General features: G+C 39.9%; 2 protein-coding genes and 1 non-coding gene across 4 annotated transcripts in view; 2 read left to right on the top strand and 1 right to left on the bottom strand.

Annotated features, from left to right (window-relative positions):
• Positions 1-869: 869 nt before the first annotated feature.
• trnar-ccg (transfer RNA arginine (anticodon CCG)) lies at positions 870-942 on the bottom strand. Its single transcript has one exon. It is a non-coding gene; the product is annotated as a tRNA-Arg (tRNA).
• A 785-nt stretch (positions 943-1727) lies between these two features.
• Positions 1728-8648, top strand: LOC139291101 (importin subunit alpha-1-like). Of its 2 annotated transcripts, none has more exons than XM_070913026.1 (10): positions 1728-1793; positions 1913-2053; positions 2610-2698; positions 3265-3533; positions 4009-4103; positions 5065-5352; positions 5547-5780; positions 6305-6487; positions 7121-7270; positions 7949-8648. In XM_070913026.1, the coding sequence occupies exons 1-10, from the start codon at positions 1728-1730 to the stop codon at positions 8036-8038; spliced, it is 1605 nt and encodes a 534-aa protein (XP_070769127.1). In that variant the 3' UTR covers positions 8039-8648. The 2 variants fall into 2 exon arrangements, with proteins under 2 accessions (XP_070769127.1, XP_070769135.1); XM_070913034.1 differs by having other exon boundaries at positions 5089-5352.
• A 1147-nt stretch (positions 8649-9795) lies between these two features.
• LOC139290153 (E3 ubiquitin-protein ligase SMURF2-like) overlaps positions 9796-23427 on the top strand; it is a 59056-nt gene continuing 45424 nt past the window's right edge. Inside the window, exon 1 of the mRNA XM_070911850.1 lies at positions 9796-9847. Coding sequence (XP_070767951.1) covers positions 9796-9847 — 52 coding nt within the window. The remainder of the gene's footprint in view (positions 9848-23427) is intronic.

Below are 23427 nucleotides of genomic sequence, written 5' to 3' on the forward strand. Positions count from 1 at the left end.
ATTTAAATGTTCCAACAATATTTAACGTAAACATAATAAAAACAAAAACATTTTAGTTGACCATAAAAATGAGGTGTGAGACAAAGTATACCTTATACCTTAACTTTGTTGTGTCTTAAATTTAAATCTAAATTTATATTTAAAAAAATAACCGATGGTAACATGGCCTACTATGACCTCCAGGATGAACTTTCAAAATATAGTGAACAAACTGAAGCAATCTGAAAAGAACATGAATTAACATAATATGAGACTCTAATTTTTCCCTGGTGGTTAATTGCAAGAACAAGAACATACAGTAGAACAGTCAGAAAACATACAAGTATGTAGTGAAGTTACATGTAGAAAGAAGAAGAAAGAAAATAAAAAAATAGATGCATAAATGTAGAGTAATTAATATCTATAGAAGGAAAAAGGTAACAAAACAAAAGATTTATCAAATGTGTCTTGGTCACTCAGACATCATATCTACACATGTCTACCAAATGTGGTTGCAATAGTACAAAGTGTTTGAGAGATATGACATTTTTTGTAATGTAAGCCCTGGTCACAGCATTTGAGCAAACGTTGAGGGCCAGCTATAGAAAAAATGTATGGAATATCAATAGTTTTGCATCACATTTTGTACACCGCTGCTTATATTTTTCAATTTTCAACATTTGTATTTTAAAAAATGGCTTTATTCAGCATTAATTTCTGGACTTGTCCACAGTCATCTGGCTACAATGAATTAATTTATCTATCCAAGCTAGTGCAGTAGGGACCAATTAGTGTTTGCAGTATTATGGAAGATTTCCTTTGTCCCTTCATTGAAATCACAGCGAAAATCGACTTACTGTATATTTCAGCCCTGAAAAGGAAGCTAAATGCGACCCAGATGGGACTCGAACCCACAATCCCCAGCTCCGGAGGCTGATGCCTTATCCATTAGGCCACTGGGTCATTACGTAGTAGAATGTAAAAAACAGAATTTATTACCGTAATAGCACGAATTAAAAGCAGTGATATGATGTCAATTTAGGCCTCTGCGATTGGATTACATATTGTCAACTATAAAAATGTTAACCACGGCACAATAGGCATTCCACACGTAGCTGTATTAATCCAGCCAGCCCACAAACATGTGGCAGATTTATCTCGCGATACTGACAGTGGTTGCCTTTGACAACGGCTTTGTCGTTTGATACGTTTTTTTAACCGTAGGTAACGGGGAGGTGCTTATAGTCCAACTGACCAATCAAAATTCAGAAAAAACAGGGCCGTGTATATTAATGACGTCACGGCCATTGTAAAAAAAAAAAAAATACAAGAAATCTGTAAGGTAAGCACGTCGCACATGCTCTCTGGCCAAATGTACATTTTAAACAAACGTATCGTTGCTTCGATTGTTTAAGTTATTGGTTTGCTTTTAATTTAAATATATAATATTTCTTCATATGGATTTCAGCGGGTTTTTGGGTGTTGGTTTACCAGACAGGCTCCGTGTGAGATGGGCCACATGGTGTTAACGTTAGATAACCGGCTTGGCTTCAAGACAAGCTGCTAGTGAACTGCTAGCTAATTCACCGCCTCCTAGCTAGCTAGCTAGCTAACAAAACGTTAATCAGAGGACGGTAGTGAAAGCAGCCGTTATCACGGCCGTTTACTTTTTAACGTTAAATGATCGTTTTTCAACAGGGAGTGTCAATAACGTTAGTGGAATCGATTGTCTTATTCAACGGTCCGGAATGTCAGCTGGAAACGACAACGGAGCTCGACTCACCCAGTTCAAAAACAAAGGGAAAGATGCCAATGTAAGTGCTGCCAATAACAGCCAACCTCAGAACATGCATTATTGCATTATGTTAGGCATGCTAATCGTAATTTATGCTAGCTAGTCCTCTTATATTTTTATGGGGGTCAACTTTTTTAGGAGCTAAGGCGCCGGAGAGCGGAAGTCAACGTGGAGCTCCGGAAAGCAAAGAAAGATGATCAAATCCTGAAGAGGAGAAACGTCCAGAGCCTTCTGGACGAGCCAACCTCTCCTCTCCAAGAGATAGATCCCAACGCACAGGTAGACAGCAGCTGATCAGCTCTACTTCCCCTTTCACACACTAGCCACTGGATTTGGCCGGGGACCGTAAACAGGACGAACCTAAAAATACATTCAACTCTTTTCCATGTCTGAAACATTTGATTATATAATTTAGCTAACGTTAGTTGGCTATGAATGAGCCTCTATGTCAACACCTTACATTACCATAAGAGGAAAAAATCTAGTCAAATTCAACCTATAAGGCTGAAGCCTGTGCTGTTTGTACCCAGTGGCCAGAGGTCAATGAGAAATTTGGAGCAAACTTAAGTGTCTACCTAATGATGACAGTCAAAAGTTTACAATGCTTCCCAGTTGATTTAAGAGGAGTCACTGTCAATATTAATTTGTTACTATGTTATGACGGTTCTGAATAATGAGAAGAACAACTTAACAATTGCTCTGCTGTCCTGAACCTAAAACCCTAACCTAAACATAGTCCAAGTATGTCCTAGTGAATGTTGAGGGTTATTATTAACTGCAGTTTGACCCAGGTTCATGGGGCATGTAAGTAATCCTCTTCTGTTTGTTTCCACAGCCTCCTCAGCACTGGTCTGTGGAGGAGATCGTAGGAGGTGTAAACAGCCAGAATCTAGATCATCAGCTGCAGGCCACGCAGGCAGCCAGGTGACCTTGACTGAAGAGTTTTGATGTGTTAATGTAATAAACTTGTTCCCATCTTGTTACTGTGGCATTTTATGCTTACAGTCCACATGACCAAAGACATGGTGTCGTCAGTCATCTTGGCAAAATGAAGAATCCGCACACTGTTCTCTGCTCCCACAAGGATTTTTTAGTTATTGTTGCTGTGCAATGTTTCAACTTAGATCACTTGGATTCTACTTTTTGCCATGGTGTTTAGTCCAGCATCTGTAGACCAGTTTTTTGCCTGTGCATACTATTTTCCCCCAGTCTTTCGTCATGTGGACATATCTCTCCTATATATTATTGCTAAATTGTCATCACATCAATTTCTGGTTTCTAGCTTATTCGTTTGTGGACATCTTGCTTGTTTCTATTGAGAAGAAAATCAATTTGTCTGTTCCCAAACGTGTTAAACAGGATATCCCCTGTATAGCCCTTCAGCTAGTGGTTACTCTAATGACATTTAACCATGCAAAGTTGACTTTTTCTTTCCTTGAAGTTACTTTCCCTTCATTAACTCTCCAACTGTGTTTTTTCCTGATGTACAGGAGGCTCCTCTCCAGAGAAAAGCACCCGCCTATTGACAGCATAATTGCTGCCGGCCTCATCCAAAGGTTTGTTAGTTTTCTGGCATTGTCTGAATGCCCCCCTATCCAGTTTGAGGCAGCTTGGGCCCTGACCAACATTGCCTCAGGTACCTCAGACCAGACCACTGCCGTAGTGGAAGGAGAAGCCATCCCAGCCTTTATCAGCCTGGTGACATCACCCCACCCGCACATCAGCGAGCAGGCCATTTGGGCCCTGGGTAACATTGCAGGTACTGTAGGCTGACGACACTCAACGTCTCTTTGTGTTTGAGTTGTTTTACTTTTGTTGTTCCATTACTACACCCTGCACTGTTTATATTGTTCAGATTATTTGCCTAGATAGTTCTGATGTGAGGACCTGCTGTAAACTTGAGGGCTTTTGAATTACTGTAAAAGGGCGTGTCCTGAAACTCTAAAGTGTGTTGTTGAGACATCAAGTTCATGATCCAAAGGTGATTCACGCCAGATAATAAGGAACCCATGGTCTGTCAGAGTATCAGCACTTGTTGGGCTGTTTTCTCAGTAAGTAAAGGTGTTAGAACAGATAATGGTGAAAAATAGCCCTGGCATATTATAGTAATAATATAGTAACATGCTGAAGGTTCTTTCAATGTAGGGCTAGCTCTGAAATGCTTTTTTCCTGTTCTGTGATTGCACCGCTGACAGGAGATGACTGTAAATGGCTTCTCTCCCTCCCAATTTTAGGTGATGGATCCAACTACAGAGACCTAGTGATCAAACATGGTGGACTCCAGCCACTCCTAGCCTTGCTGGCAGCCCCTGATCTGTCCGTGTTTCCTGTGAGTTTCCATCAAACATTATTGCTCTGCTGGTTCTAAGACACTTTTATTTTGCATGGCATTACAGCCCTGACCTAGTATCTTTTATCCAGATCTATACATCCACACTACCTAGGTCCAGTTGAGACAGGCTGCTGTTCCAAAATACCAAGACTGTTGTGGTGTAGGCAAATCAACTGATTTGTCATGTAATTAATACTACAAAATTGACTGGACTGTTCTTTAGTGTGGTCTGGAGTGCATGTGTTCGTCTGTATGTGCTACCAAATTAGAATCCCAATTCCTCTTTTATGTGTTTTGCATGCAGTTATTTAGAGCTGTGCACTCCTGATCTGATCAACTACTCAATAAGTTGCAGCGAGGATGTGAACATGTGTAGTACACTTTGCAACTTGAAAAATAAACAAAAAAGGAAATATTTAGAAAATGTTTGATCCAAATGAGCAGTTTGTCATTTGCATGGTAAGGATATTGTAATTATATAATTACAGACCAGACCAAAGGCCAGGCCTCAGTAAATTTTACTTCACCTGAAACACATTTTTGCGTGTCTACAGAGCTTATCAGGCAGGCATGTGATGTGAATATGTTTATTTCTGTTGAGAGGTTAATGTACAGTTGAGAAGCCTTTTGCACACAGCAGAGATGTCCATAATTTGATTTTGCTGTCACCTTAGATATGTTATTTTTGGAAGTACAGTTATTTATTGGGGTTATTCACAACATACAAATGGTACAATAGCTCCCAATATAAAACTTTTACTGAGCATTTATTTAAATTGCTGTCGTTAGTAGAGATTTATTTATTCAAAGTCACTGACTGGCTTCATGGATTGCTAAAAATCCTGAGGCCCTGAGGTTGATCTGGTTGAATATGGCTCTGAATAAACTTGAGTCTTGTCAGTATCATGGTATACGTTACTCTAACAACTATCATGTTATGACGCTTTGATGTTCTAAGATAACTCTTAACTCACCATACCAGTCTGGCTTCCTGCGCAACGTCACCTGGACCCTGTCCAACCTGTGTCGGAACAAGAACCCGGCACCTCCTTTGACGGCGGTGCAGCAGCTGCTTCCAGCCCTGGTGCGCCTCCTGCACCACAACGACAGGGAGATTCTGGCCGACACATGTTGGGCCGTGTCCTACCTAACCGATGGCTCCAATGAGAGGATAGAGGTGGTGGTGCAGGCTGGCCTGGTGCCCCGCCTGGTACAGCTGCTAGCCTGTGGGGAGCTCTCCATTGTGGTATGTGGTGTTGAGTCAAAAGTTAGATTTGTTATTCTGCTGTTGCCTGCATTGTTAGTGGCTTAAGATAGGTGTGTGACATACAGTGTTTAGATATCAAATCATAATCATTGTTCTCATCATCATTCCTCCTATATGTCATTCCTTAATCGTGAATACTACAGATAATTGACTCGCTCTCTGTCATCTCCCAGACTCCTGTCCTGCGGTCACTTGGCAACATTGTGACTGGGACAGATGAGCAGACCCAGTGTGTGCTGAATGCAGGTGCTCTGGCAATGTTCCCCGGCCTGCTGCGCAACCTCAAGCCCAATATCCAGAAAGAGGCAGCCTGGACAGTGTCCAATATCACTGCTGGCAAGGACACCCAGATCCAGGAGGTTATCAATGCTGGCTTGATGCCCATCCTGGTGGAGGTCCTCCAACAGGTCAGAACGCAAGAGCAGACAGAAAATATAGCTGGCTTGTTATAATAGTTCAAATGAAATGTATTAATTCAAGTTGTATTTTATTGATCAGGGTGGGGATGTTTGTTTTCTGCATTTTATCCATCCTAATGATCTCCCTTGAATAATGAACAGCCACAGGGCAGCACCAACTCAGGTTCTTGAAGTATTGTTAATATGTAACATTAATATATACATACATGCATGTGTACCGATTGCATCATATGGCCGTGCAGAGGATTTCGGGTGCACATATATATTTTACTGTGTTAAGCACAGAATCAGAAAGTTGTCAAATAAACATATTAAACAATGAATAACATCACTTATATTTTGATATTTTTTCTTTTGTTCTGCTGCATATACTAGACTGAAACTACCAACTATTTACATCCAAGGGATTTACAAACCAGTCATGAAACTTGGCCTTTCTGTAATTTAATGTGTCTCTAGTATATTTCTATACTTTTCTCGGGCCTAAAGCATCCAATGTAATATCTGTTTAGGGAGACTACAAGACCCAGAAGGAGGCAGTGTGGGCTGTCACCAATTACACCAGTGGTGGAACAGTGGAGCAAGTGGCCTACCTGGTCCATTGCAATGTGCTGGAGCCTCTGCTCAACCTGCTGACAGCCAAAGACGGCAAAATCATCTTGGTTATCCTGGATGCAATCTACAATATTTTACAGGTATATTGCCAAGACCCTGTTGCTATCTTTGCATTGGAGTTTCTCACAGCAAGTTTGTTTTTATTGTGCAATCAAAGATCTGTCATGTGTCAAGTACATTTTATGAGCAACCTGAAAAGGTTGATTCCTAAACACATCTTTTTCATCCAGAAAACAATTTTATCTCGCAGAGAAATAATGAATAACATCTAGAGATTTTGTGTGTGGTGATACTTTTTATTGTAGATATTCTACTCAAAGTAAATTGGATAAAACATGCAAAACACTGGCATGGTCCTAATTATGGTCAACTGCAGTAAAGCTATGCACAAAGGATTATGGGCTAATGGTAGACTCCTGCCTAGAACTGCAAGAAAGAAAATTTTTATTAAATTAGAGAGAAATTAGCATTAAATGTACCCTTACAAACTCTTCTGCCTGCAGACATTTGTTTTTAGGTCCCAGGGGGAAAAATGGAGATTATCACTGTGGGTTTCTGAGATTAGGAAACATGAAGATTTGCAGAATTTAATCTCTGACATGCTATATAGATTGAATGACACCGATGGATTCTTGACAGTCGCAGATTAAAATGGATGGTCTCAGGTTAATTTCTTGGTGTCTTACAGAATTTTTCTTTTGGTTTCTCCACAGATGGCATACAAAACTGGTGAGATTGAGAAACTGTGCATAATGATTGAGGAGTTGGGTGGTTTGGACAAGATTGAGGCACTGCAGTCCCACAACAACGAGGCGGTCTACAAGTCCTCTCTCAACATCATAGATAGATTCTTCTCTGAAGAGGTAAGTGTTACTAATAACAGGGGTCCCTTCAGACTAGCCGAGCAGAGATCACAGCTACATTTTGATAGAGTAGTTATGATAGTAACCTCTTCCGTCGACAATTCAAGCAGAATACAAACATGGAAAGAATTACTGTCAGAAACAGTGCGACTACATTGTCAATTATATGACTCATTCACAGATTAAATTACTGTAGTTTTGGCAGAGGGTGGCAGAACTTGCTTGTGTGATCACTCCTCGCTACTTACTGTTGCCAAAGAATAAATGTGGGGTGTGGTGCAACATACAGTAGCCTGAGCTAGATGTTTGCTGGTTTCTGCAAGGCTACCTTCAAGATAATGACCACTCATTTTAATGTTTAATATATGCTTTTCCTGGTCAAATCAATGACCAAAGGCTTTCAAAGTAAAACCATTCTTTTGCTTTCATGATCAGGTTTTCTGGTACTGGATTAAATCCTCCACACTAGACTCTACAAACCATACAACAAAAACTACCACATTATACTTGATTAAAAATCACAATAATTTCACAAATAATCTCTAAAATTTATAGTTAATCCTTTGTTAACGAGAATTTATCCAATCTATTTTTAAAATTGTTAACTGAGGACTGAGGGTTGATGTTACATAATGTTATTCATCTAATGCTGCTCTGCTCCTGTCCCTCGTCTTTCAGAATGAAGATGATGAGTCTGTGGTTCCTGAAGCCACAGCAGACTGCTATGCCTTCCAGATCCCTGAAGACCAAAGCACTTTCCAGTTTTAACAGCTTGCCCTTCGTAACATAAAATATACATTTCTTACCTTGTTGATATTTTTGTATTTTTTTTTAGACATTTCATCCTTGTTCATAACAGTACAAAGACACAATACCCCTGTTCTAAAGAAATATTTGTAAATAAATTGTATTCACGCATAAGATTTTTTTTTCTTGATGGCTATTTCAGATATAGACAGGCTATGAACAGGGGACCTTGCTTGATTTATTTGGTGTGTGAAGGAGGTGAGGTGTTAAGAATGGGTTGTTGTGGGAAATAGGGAATCTGATGATTCAGCGTCCATGTCACCACTAGGTGATGCTGTGCTTATTCTGTGTGCTTGTGGTGAGTCTAAATGTTATAAGGACCCTGTTGTGTCTGTAGTATATTGTAAAACAATTTTCTGAATGAAATCTGTGTTTCAGTGCATTCACAGTAAATTACAATATATTACAATATGATGGCTCAGGAGGGTGCAGGAAGGAGCAGAATCACACTCCGAGACTTCATGTTGAAGTCATTTTCCTTAGTAGACCTACATCTACAGTATCTACCCTCAGAAAAATCTTATTATGCTTATTGGGGCTTATTGGTTGCATGTGGCAGACACTAATATAAACTGGCCTTATGATATGATTTTAATATTGTGTGATTGTTTGTGACTTGATTTTTGTATTATGTATACCAGAAACATATTTCACGTGTGAAGACAGGTATAATAGACTTCCGAAATTGTGGTTGACACGGTGCTCTCTGAGGATGGATAAATGAGCCCCCCAAAATGCTCCCTTCTGCAATTACCCTGCTCACTGAGTCACCTCTTACTGATTAGTATTCATACAGTGTGGCAATATTGATGTATTTAGATTAGAAATTGAATTTGTAAATTCTAACAGTACACACGGATTTTTTTAGCTCGTTCATGTCGACATAAACTGCATTAAGTTATCCAGATGAAGACCGGATAAAGACGGGTTTATGTTCAAAATAATCACCGGATCATTTGCACCACTGTAACCAGGTGGGAAATTACTTAAGTGATATGCTCATTATGTTTTACATTTGCTAATATTTTGTGTATACATCCTTAGCCCTTTTCCAAGATCTACAACTGTCCAGTGGGTGTCGCGTTCGTTACTTTCTGTAAAAGTGAGGCAATGGGAGGCAATAGAGGCAGCCTTAAAACAAGGCCATCTTACATATGTTTTGTTAAATGGTTACAGACGGTTACGATTTGGCGAAATTGCATTTAATTTACAACAAAGCCTGAAGTAAACATGCCCAGTATTAACAAAATGTGTTAACACGTTGTGTGATGCTGCTCTTATTTTGAAAGATTGTACAGGATGTGCTCTTTTCTCTCCCTGACCCTGCCCGCCTGCTGTAGCACAGTCTTTACCATCATCACGACTAACTTCAGTCAAAGCAGCACGGGCAGCGCAGACGCCTGTCCGGAGGGAGGGCAGACTGTTCACTTGAATTGTGTCAGTACCTGTGGCTCGCGGCGTGAACTGAATTTGGGAATGTTGCTATTTGCATTTTTTTTACGGAAAAGGGACTCAAGTGAGAGTGTTATTCCAGCGATGTGATTATGATACGATTATGTTGCATACACAGTCAGCGTGATTTGCTATGGTGATACTACAAGCTAACCCCGAGCTAGCAGAGGGATTGTTTTGGGAGATACCTTTTTGAAAATCTCACCCGCCGACACATGAATTAGACAGATTTTGTGAATTTTCATCAAGCTGGAACACAAAGGGGAATGTCTAGCCAAGGAGTTAGGAGAAATGGCCCAGTAAAGCTGCGGTTGACAGGTAAGCGAATTTAAACCCCCTTCTGCGCCGCTCGGCAACGTTAGCAAGTTAGCCTGCTAGCCAACCAGGCTAACTAACATCTGCTTATGGTACCGCTGGACACTGGCGCATGTGTCTTGTGTGGTTATAAAAACTGTACAACTCATATTCTATTTAAAAATATATATTTTTATCGCATTTAATTGCGTGAAATTTAGCTGAATGTGGCTCACGCTAACGCAGTAAGTAGCACTGAAAGGCAGTCAATGAGCCTGGCTCGTTAGCAAACATTAGCTGTGACAACAACGCTGTTTATGTTGTATTAACCTAGCTGGCTAACGTTAAGTTACTTTTGGCAGGTAACTAAAGGGTTACTCAGAAAGGTTAGCTTAGATGAAATACTTGTGCTTGATATCGGAAAGTCTGTGCTAATGTCCATGTATTGCTATGTTTTTAACACTTGTTTATTGGTATAGTAATTAAATCAGAACTACATCTTGTCATTAATCATTAGGATTAGGATCATTTTCCAAGGACATTTCAGAAGGTAGAGGACATATTGTGTGTAGCTTCATACTAGGGCTTTAGTAGATGTGGAATCATATATTACCATTGATTAAAAAAAAAAAAAAAAAAGCCGACATCTTATCACACCTTCTGGTGCAATTTTCAATGACCGTCATGTATTTAGATAATGACTTTCAATGTGGTTTATAAAGTAGAATAGTGGAGCAACGTAGAATATATGTACCACTGTACAATATGGTACACACATATTGGCAGTATATGCATTTTGTAACAAGACAAACGTTTTCTGGTTTCCATAAAGGAGCTGTGGTCTTACTAGGAGGGAGATGGCATTTGTAGCATTTTATATTCAACCTGAATAGATGGATTTATGCGGGGACCAGATTTCCAACCCATCATCCCCATCATCTTGTGGTGGCACCCACATGAAATGATAAATCTGATGGTGTTCAAAAGATATGACTGCTGAACTGAAGGAGAGAGCATAGAACCTAATGTTGTCTCATTGTGATGAGATATCTTCTTCTTCTTCTTATTGTTATTATTATTATTGTTCTTGATTTAAGACTTACAGCAGAGCAGTATAACAGTTTTAAAAGGATAAGCTACATCATGTAAAGTGTCCTCTCATTCAGCACAGTGTGCTACAAGTGAAGGTTTGTTTACCTAGGAAGGTAGGGAAATGCTGAAAAGAGAAATTAACTCTCCAAGCTCAAAAACCTACCCCATCCTTCCTGTTCACCTGCCCTGGGTCTTTTTCCCCCCTCCATATGGGGAATGGTTTTAAATGGGCTGCAGTGGTCTTCAGACAGAATCCCAGGAATGTGAAACCTCAGAGAGGAAATCTGAGCCTTTCCCGGTCACAGACACATCCTCTGTCTGTCCTTCACAAGAGAGAAAGGATAAGGAAAACTGTGTCTGTGTTAGAGTGAGAGTGAGGGGATAGAGAAATTGGGGTTAATTTGGCAGAGAGTGACCAGAATTGCTGCTCTCACAGTGATGCTCAGTGATGCTAAGTCTACATTTAGGCTTGTGCATTCATTTAATCTTTACATGTGTGTTTAGTTGTGGCCACACTTAATTTATGTGTCTGAGACGTGTGCATTTAGACCTAACAGTTTTACTTAGTCTGCTCTGTGGTCTCTTTCATAGTTTGCTTTTTTTCTCTGTCAGAGAGAATTAAAATTAGGTAAACCAAAAGCTTGGATCTAAGGAAGCAACAGGATTTGGAACTATTGCTGTGCTTCATGATTGCTTGTCTCAATGTTCTCAGGTTTTATGTTTATAGAACAGTTTATTTGATCAGTAATGTGAATAGGCTTATGGCCCATTTGGCCAAACTCTACCTTTTATTGGGTTTCATCTTCAATTTTTGTATGAAGAATAATATGATGAAAATCTGTGTTTGAAATCAGATTAAATCAAAATGATTTACCTGTTGTTCTGGTTGGTGACTTGTTAAAGTACTGTTTGAATGCATCTGTTATAGGCATTCTGTTTAAGTGTGAGCCAGTCACAGTAAAACAATGGCTCTGTATCAAAAAGGGCCTTTGCCTCAGAGGGCCATTTTAATTAAGAAATCTGTTACACAATTATGTATTTCAAAGTCAGTCTTTTTTTCTGGTTTGCTAGTACCTCTTTAGTAAATTGCTGTATGCTTAACCTCCAACCTTCCTTGTTGTCTTTATGTGACTACAGGTCTTTACAGAAGCACTGCCAAGGCTAATCACTGTGCTGTCACCAATAACACTATCTGTTTCTCATCTCAATTTTTGTTCTCCACAGTCAGCTTGATTTGCTCTGGTGATACTACAAGCTAACCTAGGGTGGGCTTACATACACTGTACGATTTTGATCGAAGTCATCCCCAGTTTAGTCATCCCACACTGCATTCGAATGCCACCTTCCAGTTTCTAACAAATTTTTGGAGCTCCTCCTCATGTCTAGAACATTTATCTGGGACAGCTGCTCTTTGATGCTTTAAATTAATAAAAAAAACATCCTAGTTTGACTTTGCTGGTAGGCGGTGTGTCGTCCTGTCCCCAAAGAGCTTGCTGCCAAGCTTGTAAAAGAGAGCAATCTTGGATTTCGAGAGCTGTTATTCCTGACACTGCAGGGAGCCGACAATTGGTGTAGTTCCCCCTCTGTCTCCTGCACAGTGAGAGTTGCTGTATGATTTTGAAATTTGAACAAGAACAGGGTGTTTTCTCTGACTTTCCTTCAGTGGATGGAATTTGGAGTTTCGCAAAGGTGAATGACATGAGATGTACGAGGGGATGAATCCATCTCTCACCCCCTTTTCAAATATGGCTTCTTGGCTACTCTATGCTATTGCTGCCTCTGCTGTGAGGAAGGGAGTCTGTCTATTTGATCCATTTCCTCCATCAGCTTCCAGTTGGCATACGTGACACTCAGGAAAGGAAGGAAATCCACATGTACATTTTTCATCGACTGTCATGCTTTGTGTGTGTATGTCCCCCTCACATTTTGGGAAGCTGCTGCTGGAGCTTATGTGTGTGCTGTAGTGGGGTAAAGCCAGGAAGCTGGTGATTAAGATAAAGATCCAGCCTCCGTCCCTAGTCCAGCATTAGCACCGGGGCAGAGTGCATTTTAGGGAAGTTATCAGGGACCACTGTCTCAGCATTCACTGTCAGCTCTCCGAAAGTACAGCTGTGTGTGTCAGCTTGTTTGTATGTGCAAGCGCAATGTTTGTGTTCTGAAAACAGAAGACAAACACACACTTTCACACGCACACAGACAAACTTGTATACACAGTTGAGCTTCCACAGGATGTACTGTCAGCACGCGATGCAGAGCTAAATTAGGGCTTTTGTCCCCATCCTAAAATATAAGGAATGAATGTTGCAAAGGGAGTGCACTATGGTGGTAGTGAGAAATCAGCAGGAGTTGTCAAGTTTTAAATTGAGGTTGCAAGATATTTATGCATTATGGATCAGCTTTGTTCACATTAGAATGTTTAAAAATGTATAATGAGAGATGTATTTATCTTGTTAAATGCTAAATATTTACTACCTTTGTGGATTATTTCCTTAATCAAGCAGCAGCTTGAAATGAGAGGAAATAAAACACAATTATTTGGAAATAGTTCTCTCTATGCCTGAATCTGCCAGGTGTGTTATACATATTCCTTTTTATTTTGTTCACAGTTTAATCTTAACATCAGTCTCACTTCCGTTTCTGACTCATGTCTTCATCCTCACCTTAAGTGGATTAAGTTGGTAGCATTACTTCTGCCTGCCGGTCTTGCTGGCCTCCCTTTATGATTTGAATGAAAGCTGATTACATAGTGATAGTCACATTTAATCAACACATTGTGAGCTGCCGGTAGTGTGAGGACTTGGACTATGCATGTGCTGGTGGTGTAATTTATTTTGTTACGTCTAAGCTGTTTCATTTCCAAGTGGCCCCTTTCCCGTTTAAACAATACAGAGTTTTGACAGTTGAAATGTGGACCAGAGGTAGTGATTATGATTCATCAGCTCACAATGGACGTGAGTCATACAGTGACGTGTTTGTGGTGTTGCTCTCTGTTTTATGTATCCTTGGCACCAGCTTAATTTAGGAACAAGCAATGGTGTTGCAGAAAGTGCAGTTTGACCCAGTGACGAAATGATTAATAGGCACTGTTCAAAAGTGCAGAAATCGCCTCAAAGATACTCGGCTGTTCTTAAGATTGTCACCAAATGTATCTACGTTTGTGCTACCCCACACACAGAGGTGAAAATGTTTGCCTTGAAAATATCAGCTGCACCAACAACATTGATGATTAACTGGTGCGTTTACAGAAAACAAAACCTCTGACCTTAGGAAAGATGAGAGAAGGTAATCTGCAAATGTGAAGCAGATTCAACCTCATAGCAAGTACCCATGTAGAAGGTTGCTCGTAAACGTGAGCTTCTCAGACACTCAGCCTTAGCTGTTCAGTATGCATCTCATATCTCTACTCCGCCAAATTGAAAAAGCAGTGTGTTGTTTGTGGAGGTCAGTGGGAGATTCGTCTTTGCAGTCCACTGCCTTTTTGAAGTCTGAGGTTCAGGGCTTGTGCTGTTTAAGCCAGCAGGCACTAAAGTATGAAGTGTTCAAGTCTACATGCTCATTTCCATACTGCTTACCTCTGGCTTTCTGCTCTCTGGAATTAGACACGTCCTCTTTGACTTGGCTCCTTGGTTTTTTTTTGAGCCTGTCTGTCACTGTGATTTCTGAACAGGCGGTGTAGCACAATGTGTTAATCTTCGTCTTTTGAAGGTGAGAGTGTGTATGCACGCACACACAGACGTGTGTGAGAGAGTGTGTGTGTGTGTCTGTGTGTGTATATGTATATACGGTACATTCTTGCTTGGTGGCCTGTGTGTGTTTGAGTTTATGTGCTTCAGCTCAACCTTTTACACTTGATCTGCCAAGACAAGAGATCAGCCCATATGGGGCAGTCCCCCACTGCTGTTGTCAGCCCTTTCGGGCGTCATCACCTTCCATCAGCTCATCTCATGTTCGTACTTTACTTATATCTCTTATCATTTCTCCTCTGGTAACATATTTTCTCCACTGCTTAAGTCCTATTTTATTCTTTGCCCCCTCTGACTAACTACTGCCAAAGTATCCTTTTTTAGTTGTTGCAATTTTCCCTGTGAAGCACTGAATGTTATTTTAGTTTAGTTTGCAAACTTTCTGACTACCTAAAGATCTGAAGCTCAAGTTATCAGTCAACATATGCAGTCTCTTCTGTGTATGTAGGTCTTGAATGACTTGCGTACAGTGGAAATGTTTCTAGAGGTTGTACGGAGGTGGTTCCTAATCCTAACACCTGCAGAGAAAGTATGATATAATTGATTTGAGAGTTTAAAAATGTGTTCCTCTAAAACACTGAGTGCGGCTTCTGTCTTAGTTTTTCATAGACACATGTCTAACATGTGAAACAACTATCAGTTTGTTATTCATATTGTAGCTGGATTGTCCAAGTTAATGCATCAGAAACCACTACGGAGAAAATACGTGAACATTTCACTTTAGGAAACAACTAATGATAATGGAGAAAACCATGTTTCTCACAATGACCTGCTCTATGTCTATGAATCCTATGTTAAGAGGTTTCATCAACATGTTGCAATGTAATAACAAAACGTGATCTTGAAGTAAGGGACAAAATACAGGACTGTCCTGCACCATTTACTGCACTGGGTAAATCTAACAGCAGTGAGAAGTTTGACACAAGAAAGACTCTGCACTGACTGTTGCCCTGGGCATCTGAGGCAGAAGTCAGTACAATACTCTGGTAAAGTGTAAACTGGTCTTAGTTTATGGGATGCACAAGAGCCTCTGTAAAATGCATAGTCTGTGGCAAGAATAATTGGGTTAGTTAATGAACTTTGTTTCATCAGGCTGTGAATGCTGTGCTGAATTATCCTGTAGTGTAAATATTCAGTACTATAGACACGGTGCTTGTCAGGAAAGAGCTGATGCTCCTGTATCTGTGTGTGTCTGAATGTCTGCTTGATCTTGCCTCCAGCCTTTGGGGTCACTGTGTTGTGGTTAGGTTTTGTAATGCAGTACAGAGCTCTATACCCAAACTTCTTCCAGCTCTGTTTAGTCTGCATCTCTAGCATATACTTCAATTGACCACGCACACACACATTACACAGGTTCTAGACACTCACTCAGTCTTCATGTGGCCCTTGTCATCATATGGAAATGTTTATATTTCCTTTATGATGCAGCTGTTCCAGCTGTATTTATCCTTTGTTATCAGTGTATCTAAAAAGAAAATACAGGGCCTATGGTTTTCAGATGCTGCAGACCAGACAAAGTGACCAGACATTTTTCTTAATTAGTAGTCAAAACATGAATCAATCTCACTGCACATGTGGTAATCCCAAACAACAAATGTATATATCTTAACTAACATATCTTCTTTTTAATATCACCTCATGACTTAACGGTTAAGTCATGAGGTGATATTAGATGATGGGTTAAGTCTTAACCCATCTGGGCCATTTTACCTCCCCAAGATAAGCAAAAACTTTAATTGAAAATACAAAATACATGAGGCCTGTTGTCCATGTTTTTGAAAAATGTTCTTTCTCAACCGTTGATAGTATTTAATTATATTGCTGTGTAAATGCATAAGCCTCTGCATGTAGAAACTGTACTCACATGTGCACTTACACTGCACACTGTGCTGTATGATTACAGATAGGGTTATCTTGATTCCAGCATTTATTCGTCAGTTGCTTTACTCCTGAATGTTACTGCCTATGACACACTACCATGACTATATTAAGTTGAAGGAATGTGGATAATCAATGAGAGGATGCTTATGTTTGTTTGTGGTTAGGGCACCTTTGTTGTGATACTCTCTTAGCCAGCGTCTGACCTTGTCTGTGTAATACTTTAACGATTAATGCAGAGTAGTTAACATCACTTCATGGTTCAGCAGTACTGTTGCTGGCTGACCTATTTTCCTTCCTTTTCCGATAATCTGCAGATACTGAGCCAGAGTCAGTGCTGTATTGATCTAACCCATGGCTCACCTGGCCAGCAGTAGCTCGGGTCTCTGATGATAGCACACAAAAAGCTGTTTTTGTTTTATCACAGTTAACATCACGGCCTTGCTACAAGTTTTTTTTTTTTTTAACTGGAATTAATTATAAAATGCCTAAATCCACTTGAACCTTTGACCTGGTGCAACAAACAAATACTTTATTATTACAGCCCCTTTTCCTCCTGTTGTTACCCTGTTCATCTTCAAATCGCCCATTGAAATGAAGCTCTTGGTATGTGTTTTTGTTTTGGATTTACAGGGATGTAATTCCATAATGCGAGTGAAAAGGGAACACAGAGCTCCACACTGTTTGTGGTCATCTCAGTTTCTCCTCTGTGCTCATATTTCGTGCTCTGGGTGAACCCCCGGGTCTCTGGTGTGTTGAATTATACCCCTTTGTTTCATTGATACGTTTGTTTTCAGTTGACTTGTGGATTTTCCTATTAGGTTTAGCACATTTAACAAAACCACAGCAAAGCAGACATAAAGCAGCATTGCTCCGGAGACATGTCAGCTGTGTGCAGCTGGTCAACTGTCTATTAGCTCAAGATGGATGCTACTTGATATCTGATCGGGCCGTAATGATTTTGTTTTGTAACATTACTGTTAAAAATGACAAATTCAAGCTGGCTTAGCATTTTTCAGGCATCTCAACCCAGCACCGTGTTTTAGGAAGAATTTGGCATATGAGGAGACTGTGACTCAGTAATGAAATCTCACAGGGCGCTGCCAGTCTCATAACTCAGCTTTATTGTTCTCCACTCATGACCTGCGTTTTACCACATAACACACAGGGAGCTTACATGCTTTCTACTGGACTAAAACCTTTGTTCATAGGACATTTGAAAACTGGGCTCAGGGAAGACTTTACTGCAACACACAGGTCAATTGCATGCATTTATATTATTCTGTATTGGTTTCTTGTATACTACATCACTATATCTCCAATGAATATGCCGTCTCTAAATAGCTTTGTACAATTAGACTTTGGTTGTTTCAGTCAACCCTCAGTTTTATCTGCTTTTCAAATTACTTTTGAACTTGGTGGCATCAGCGTGCCTCTGAGCAGGAAAATGGAAAGACTGAACACCTCACTATTGCATAACAGCCTCTGACTGGAGAGGAGGTGGTCTTCAATATGCAGAATACATTAAACTTTCCAAGTGCTTCAGGAGGATTTTCCTGCAGAATATGGAGGAGAAATATCATCTCCTCTTTTCATATGCCTAGAGCATAATATTTCTGACAGCCTCTGAGAATTATGAGGGGAGTCAAAAACTCAGAGTATTAAAAATTTAATTTGGAACATGTGAAAAGGCAGGTAATTGGTCTACAAATGTGATTTTTTTTTTTGGTTGCTTTTGCTCTTTACTGCAGCTCTCCTGCCTGTCCCTCTTCCTTTCACTGCCTGAACACTCTACCTCTCCACTGCAGCCTCTCATTGTGTACCGCTGTATCATGCATTTTTTTCTTCAGTCTTTTTACTCTGTCTTTTACTCTCTCTTTTCTGTCTTGAACAGGATATCCCTCATCTCTCTGTCATTTCTCTCTCTTCCTTCCTCTCCCTCACTCACCCCCGGATCTAGTCCAGACAGCTGACAGACGACTCTGCTGGTGTGGCTCCAGTTTGGTGTTTTTTTCTTTTCTTTATCTGTTCTCAACTTGTAATGTGTACACACACACAAACACAGATGCTCACACACAGACGCACGCACACACACACACACACACACACACACACACACACACACACACAGACACACACCCTTCCTGTACCGGTCCCTCATCACAATGCAGTACTTAGTGTTTCTTAAAGTTTGTTTGGGGACTTTAAAGAGTCTGTGTGGGTATTCCAGTGAAACAAATAAATGATTAAATCCAGAAGGAAAAAAACAAAATCGAAGCAACAGAGGGAAAACACGTCACACATATATCTTTTCTTTTATCATATATATATTTTATATATATCATTTTCTTCCAGTGTCTTGAAAATAACTAGACAGACTGTTATTATATCCACAATAATAACAGAAAATGCACACTTGCTATATGTTTGGTATTTGGGACCTGCCCCCAGCAAACATAATTTTCGGACTTAAAGGGATTTCTGAACCAAACAAACTATTTAAAATTTGTAGTACATGGATCCAAAGTGGTCTGACTAAACTAGATTCCCATATACAATGTAGGAAAGTTCCTATTTCAGTTTTACATTTACAACACAAATTATTAGCATTGTTAAACAACTGGATTCTGTGGAGTCTCACTGTGTGTGTGTGTGTGTGTGTGTGTGTGTGATGGTATCTATGCAGTATCTTATAGTGTGTGAGCTTTCCCCTCGTTTCTTTCACATATTTGCCACAATTTTAGACGATTTATCGCATTCAACTTCTTGTATGTTCCAGATAGTATAATCGTTTTATCAGCCACATTATAAGATGTAGACATAATACAACTTCTTATCTGCAAGTACTTCCAGAAACTTCTCTTTTCCTACCTGGTTAAATCGCTCTACTAGATTATTGTATGACAGAAACACACTGTAAATTGCCAGTAGTGCTTAAACTATGTGAATGCCACTGCTTACAATACACAGTACATTATCTCTTAAATGTAAAAGAACTGTGTTTGTAATATTACGAGCAGTTTGAGATAGTACTTGTAATAGTCATTGTAATTGTATTCCCTAAAAAAACAGAGTGCATAAAAATGTGTCACTTTTATCACTATTATTTACCTTTTTATACAGTGTTAATAGTTATACAATTTAATGCCAGATCAACAAAAATGTTCCTGTATATTAAAATCAGAAATCTTACACAAATCTTAAACAACTAAAGCATGCCATTGATGTGGCCAAGAATGCAAGTAATGCTATTAAAAGGATGTTGTTTGTAGCCTCATGATTGGCCTCAATCTCTGTATTTTTTGTAAGAGACTGTGTTGCCTTTAACTTCAGTAGAGTAATGTTAATGCACCCATGTTGATAAAAACTGAAACTAGAAGAAATGCCAAAATTTCTGTTCATTAAAAAAAAAAAACTAAACTGACATTAAAACTGCGTCAACCAGAACTCACTGAAATGCTGTTTATAATGAGCGAATCAAAATAATTTCTGTTTTCTTCTGTTTTTTGCTCCTGTAATCGGCCTAAATGTTTTTCTGTGTGATTCCCAGTAAATGAAAAATATCAGTGTGCAACGTCAAAGAACGCCCACAGATCTATCACTGTTGCCAGGATAGAGTTGTAAATATTAACTAGTGAATAAAGAAAAGGCTTTCACTTTTATAAACCCAATTGAAGCTGGAAGGCAGGTTAGACTTTAAGGATCACACTTTCCTCCCCCTCACTGTTCTCCTGCTACTGTTTCTGCGGTCAGACTGCCCACCAGTCTATGTGTGTGTGTGTGTGTGTGTGTGTGTGTCTGGTAGACCACTCAATATGTCCTCTGTACGAACATGCAAACACACACACACACTCCCATTCATATTGCATCCCCCTCTCTCTGAGTCTGTGTTTTCAGTTTCAGTGTGGGAGAGAGACAGTCGGAGAACGTGAGTGATGCAGCGTTTTTTATCGCGGTGATGAGGATCAAGTCGCTCAGACGGCGCCGGTGTGCCACACCATCCCACTCTTAACATAATCACAATAACAGCAGGATTTCCCACCTGACGGTCCAGAAGTAAAGAAAAACGATTCCTTCAATGCCCCCCTAAGCATGCGACACCAACAATAGGCATGTTGTGGTGCTACTACTGAATCAGGGGGATTATTTAATGTTTTGAGAGAAATCAAGAGCTCACATGCTAATTATAAATGAACACCAAAGAGCTGCATTCCTAGGCCACTATTTTTCATATTATTGATTGTCAGAGATTTCCCAACATTTTGCAACTTACATGACAATCCAGCTGCTTGATGACAAATTTATGCTTTGAATCTGTTTCTCAATATAGCTGCAAAATCAAGCCCAAAGGACAGTGTTTTATTGAAGCTTTTAGAGCTCTGTGCAACATAAGAGAATAGAGTTTGAACTTGGATACTGGAAAGGATTGAAACTTGGCTGATCTGTTGCAGGAAATAAGAATGAATAGTTTTGTATGCAACCAATGTTTCCCCATTACTAATTAAAGTACTTAGAAGTTCAGTAGTTGGATTATTGCAATAAGCATGTAAGCTAAATGTGGTCAGTGTCAGGTTATTGCAGTCTAGTTACAGATCACATCACCACTCTCCACCCACAGACAACAAAAAGCTCTGGACTCCACCATCAAACTCCGCTAGGCTCAGCTGAATATTTATGTGTACACAGAAATAAGGAAAACGACTGCAACCTCTCTCTCTCTCTCTGTTGCTCTGTCTTGCTGCGCTGTCTTCCTCTTTTACCTCCATCTTCACAGTCGCTGCCTGTCTCTCACCATTTTGTTTCACACATCCACTTGCCTCTGAGCTTGCTCCTCAGGCCCTGCTCTTCTGTCAACAGGATAGTGAACAGAATAACAACATAAGTAGAGAGATTCTAGGTACAACTTGCATTTATTGTATGTTAGGCGTATTTAAGACGTAGACTCATTCTAATGACTTGGCTTTTCCCCAGTGGCTGTGCCATATTGTCAGTGGGTGGTGGGCCTGATGGTGACTTATGAACAGTCATATCCCCATATGTACAAGGGAAGGCAGTGTCTATGTGCTTGTGAACGCTTGTGTTTATAATTACAGTATATTTATTGTACCTCACCTGAGTGGTATCACGCTGCCTTAATTGCCCACTTGCACCTAACACTTACATTACCAGCAGTAGACAACATGGATTTGTGGGTGAATTGTAGTTTATGTGATCCTTGCATGACAGCAGTAGAATGGCCAAAGCTGTAGAGGATGATCCTTTTGAAACTTGCAATGTTAGCAGTATATGATTCGGAACGATATCACAGTTTGAGGAACTTGAACAAGTTCCAATATATTTTGACAATAAGCCAGATTGAACTGTCTAGTACAGGGGTCTGCAACCTTTACTATCAAAAGAGCCATTTTGCCCCCTCTTCCACCAAAGAAAATAGTCTGGAGCCGCAAAACATAACACAGCTTATAAAGTTTTATAAGTTTTATTCTTTTTCTATTTTTAACTGTTATAACAAAGGAAAACCCATACAGAAATGTAGTGTGCATGTGGAGGCCAACTTTGACATGAATTAAACACTGAACTATGCAGGCTTATTTGAGTCCTTCCCATATTTGTGTAAAATTAATAAAATAGAAACTAGCCCACTTTAATATAAATAAAACGTATAGCCACAGCTTAAAAAAAGTAAACATACAATTAGGAATGTTTGTGACTAAAGTCCATTTCAGTGTGCTGTCATCCTCTTCTGTCACGTACAGCAATCAACCGACGCACCTGAACACACAAACAAAACCACATCAGCTCCGGCTCTAAAATGAATGTTTTTCTGAAAAATAATAGCCTATTAAATGCTAGTGTTCTCACCTGTTTAATGTGACTTCTGTTTCTGAAGATCGCTGCAGATCTTCTCTATGTCAGGGCTGTAAGATGTGACAGAATTAAACTCTCTATTTTCTTCTGAGACTTTTCTTTTTTTGGATTTACTCATGGTTAGCTTACCGAGGGCGAGGGGCGGACACTGAAGAAGCCGCCTGCAGGTAAAGGCGAGGGCTGTAGACGTGAGTGTGACGCATATTTTAGTTGACAAATTATTAAAACTTTTTATTAATTCGATGTTAAAGTATCACCTCGAACTCCCAAATAACTGTACAACATAAACAGAAATAAAATAAATAAAAATTAAATTAAGAAATAACCGTTATTTATTTTCATGTTTTTTTGTCAAGGCCAGAGGGAGCCGCTACAAGGAGGCTGAAGAGCCGCTTGCGGCTCCAGAGCCGCGGGTTGCCAACCCCTGGTCTAGTACAACACTGGATGCTGAACGGTGGTTTATCAATTGGGAAATCAATGGTGGCCAAAATACATTTTTTCAAAACAAAACCAAAGAATTTGCTTAGATTTGTGGTGTGTAAAATCAGCGATGAACTGGATGTTGTGCATTCTGCCTTTACTTTATAACACTCCTCTTGTTATTAGGGCACACTTGAGCCTTGTGGAGATTTGATGTGATGTGTTCTCCCAGCCTTATCTCTGTGATGGCTTTTGTAGGGTCTCCGGTAGAAACCAGTTTGTTCAGTACGTAGGCTGTCCCTTGTTGTCCCCCTTTTTTTAATCGCCTTTTCTTTCTTTTTGCTCATTAATTTTCCCTGTCATATTTCTCAGCCTTCTTCTTCTGTTTTATTTCTCCCTATCCTCTCCTCCATCACTGCAGTTCTCCTCTTTTATTGCCGTCTTTTCCTCCTCCCCACCCCAACCTCTGAAAACAGTTTTCCACTTCATAATCATGGTCGTCATCTTTGTCTGCCCCTGTCTTCTCTCATTCCCTTGTTTCTGGGCGGATAGTCCATACATAGAAAGTTAGTTAATGAATCCTGGCACCCATATGGGAATGAA

The sequence above is a fragment of the Enoplosus armatus genome, chromosome 2 (genome assembly GCF_043641665.1).
Source record: "Enoplosus armatus isolate fEnoArm2 chromosome 2, fEnoArm2.hap1, whole genome shotgun sequence".
Lineage (NCBI taxonomy): Eukaryota > Metazoa > Chordata > Actinopteri > Centrarchiformes > Enoplosidae > Enoplosus > Enoplosus armatus.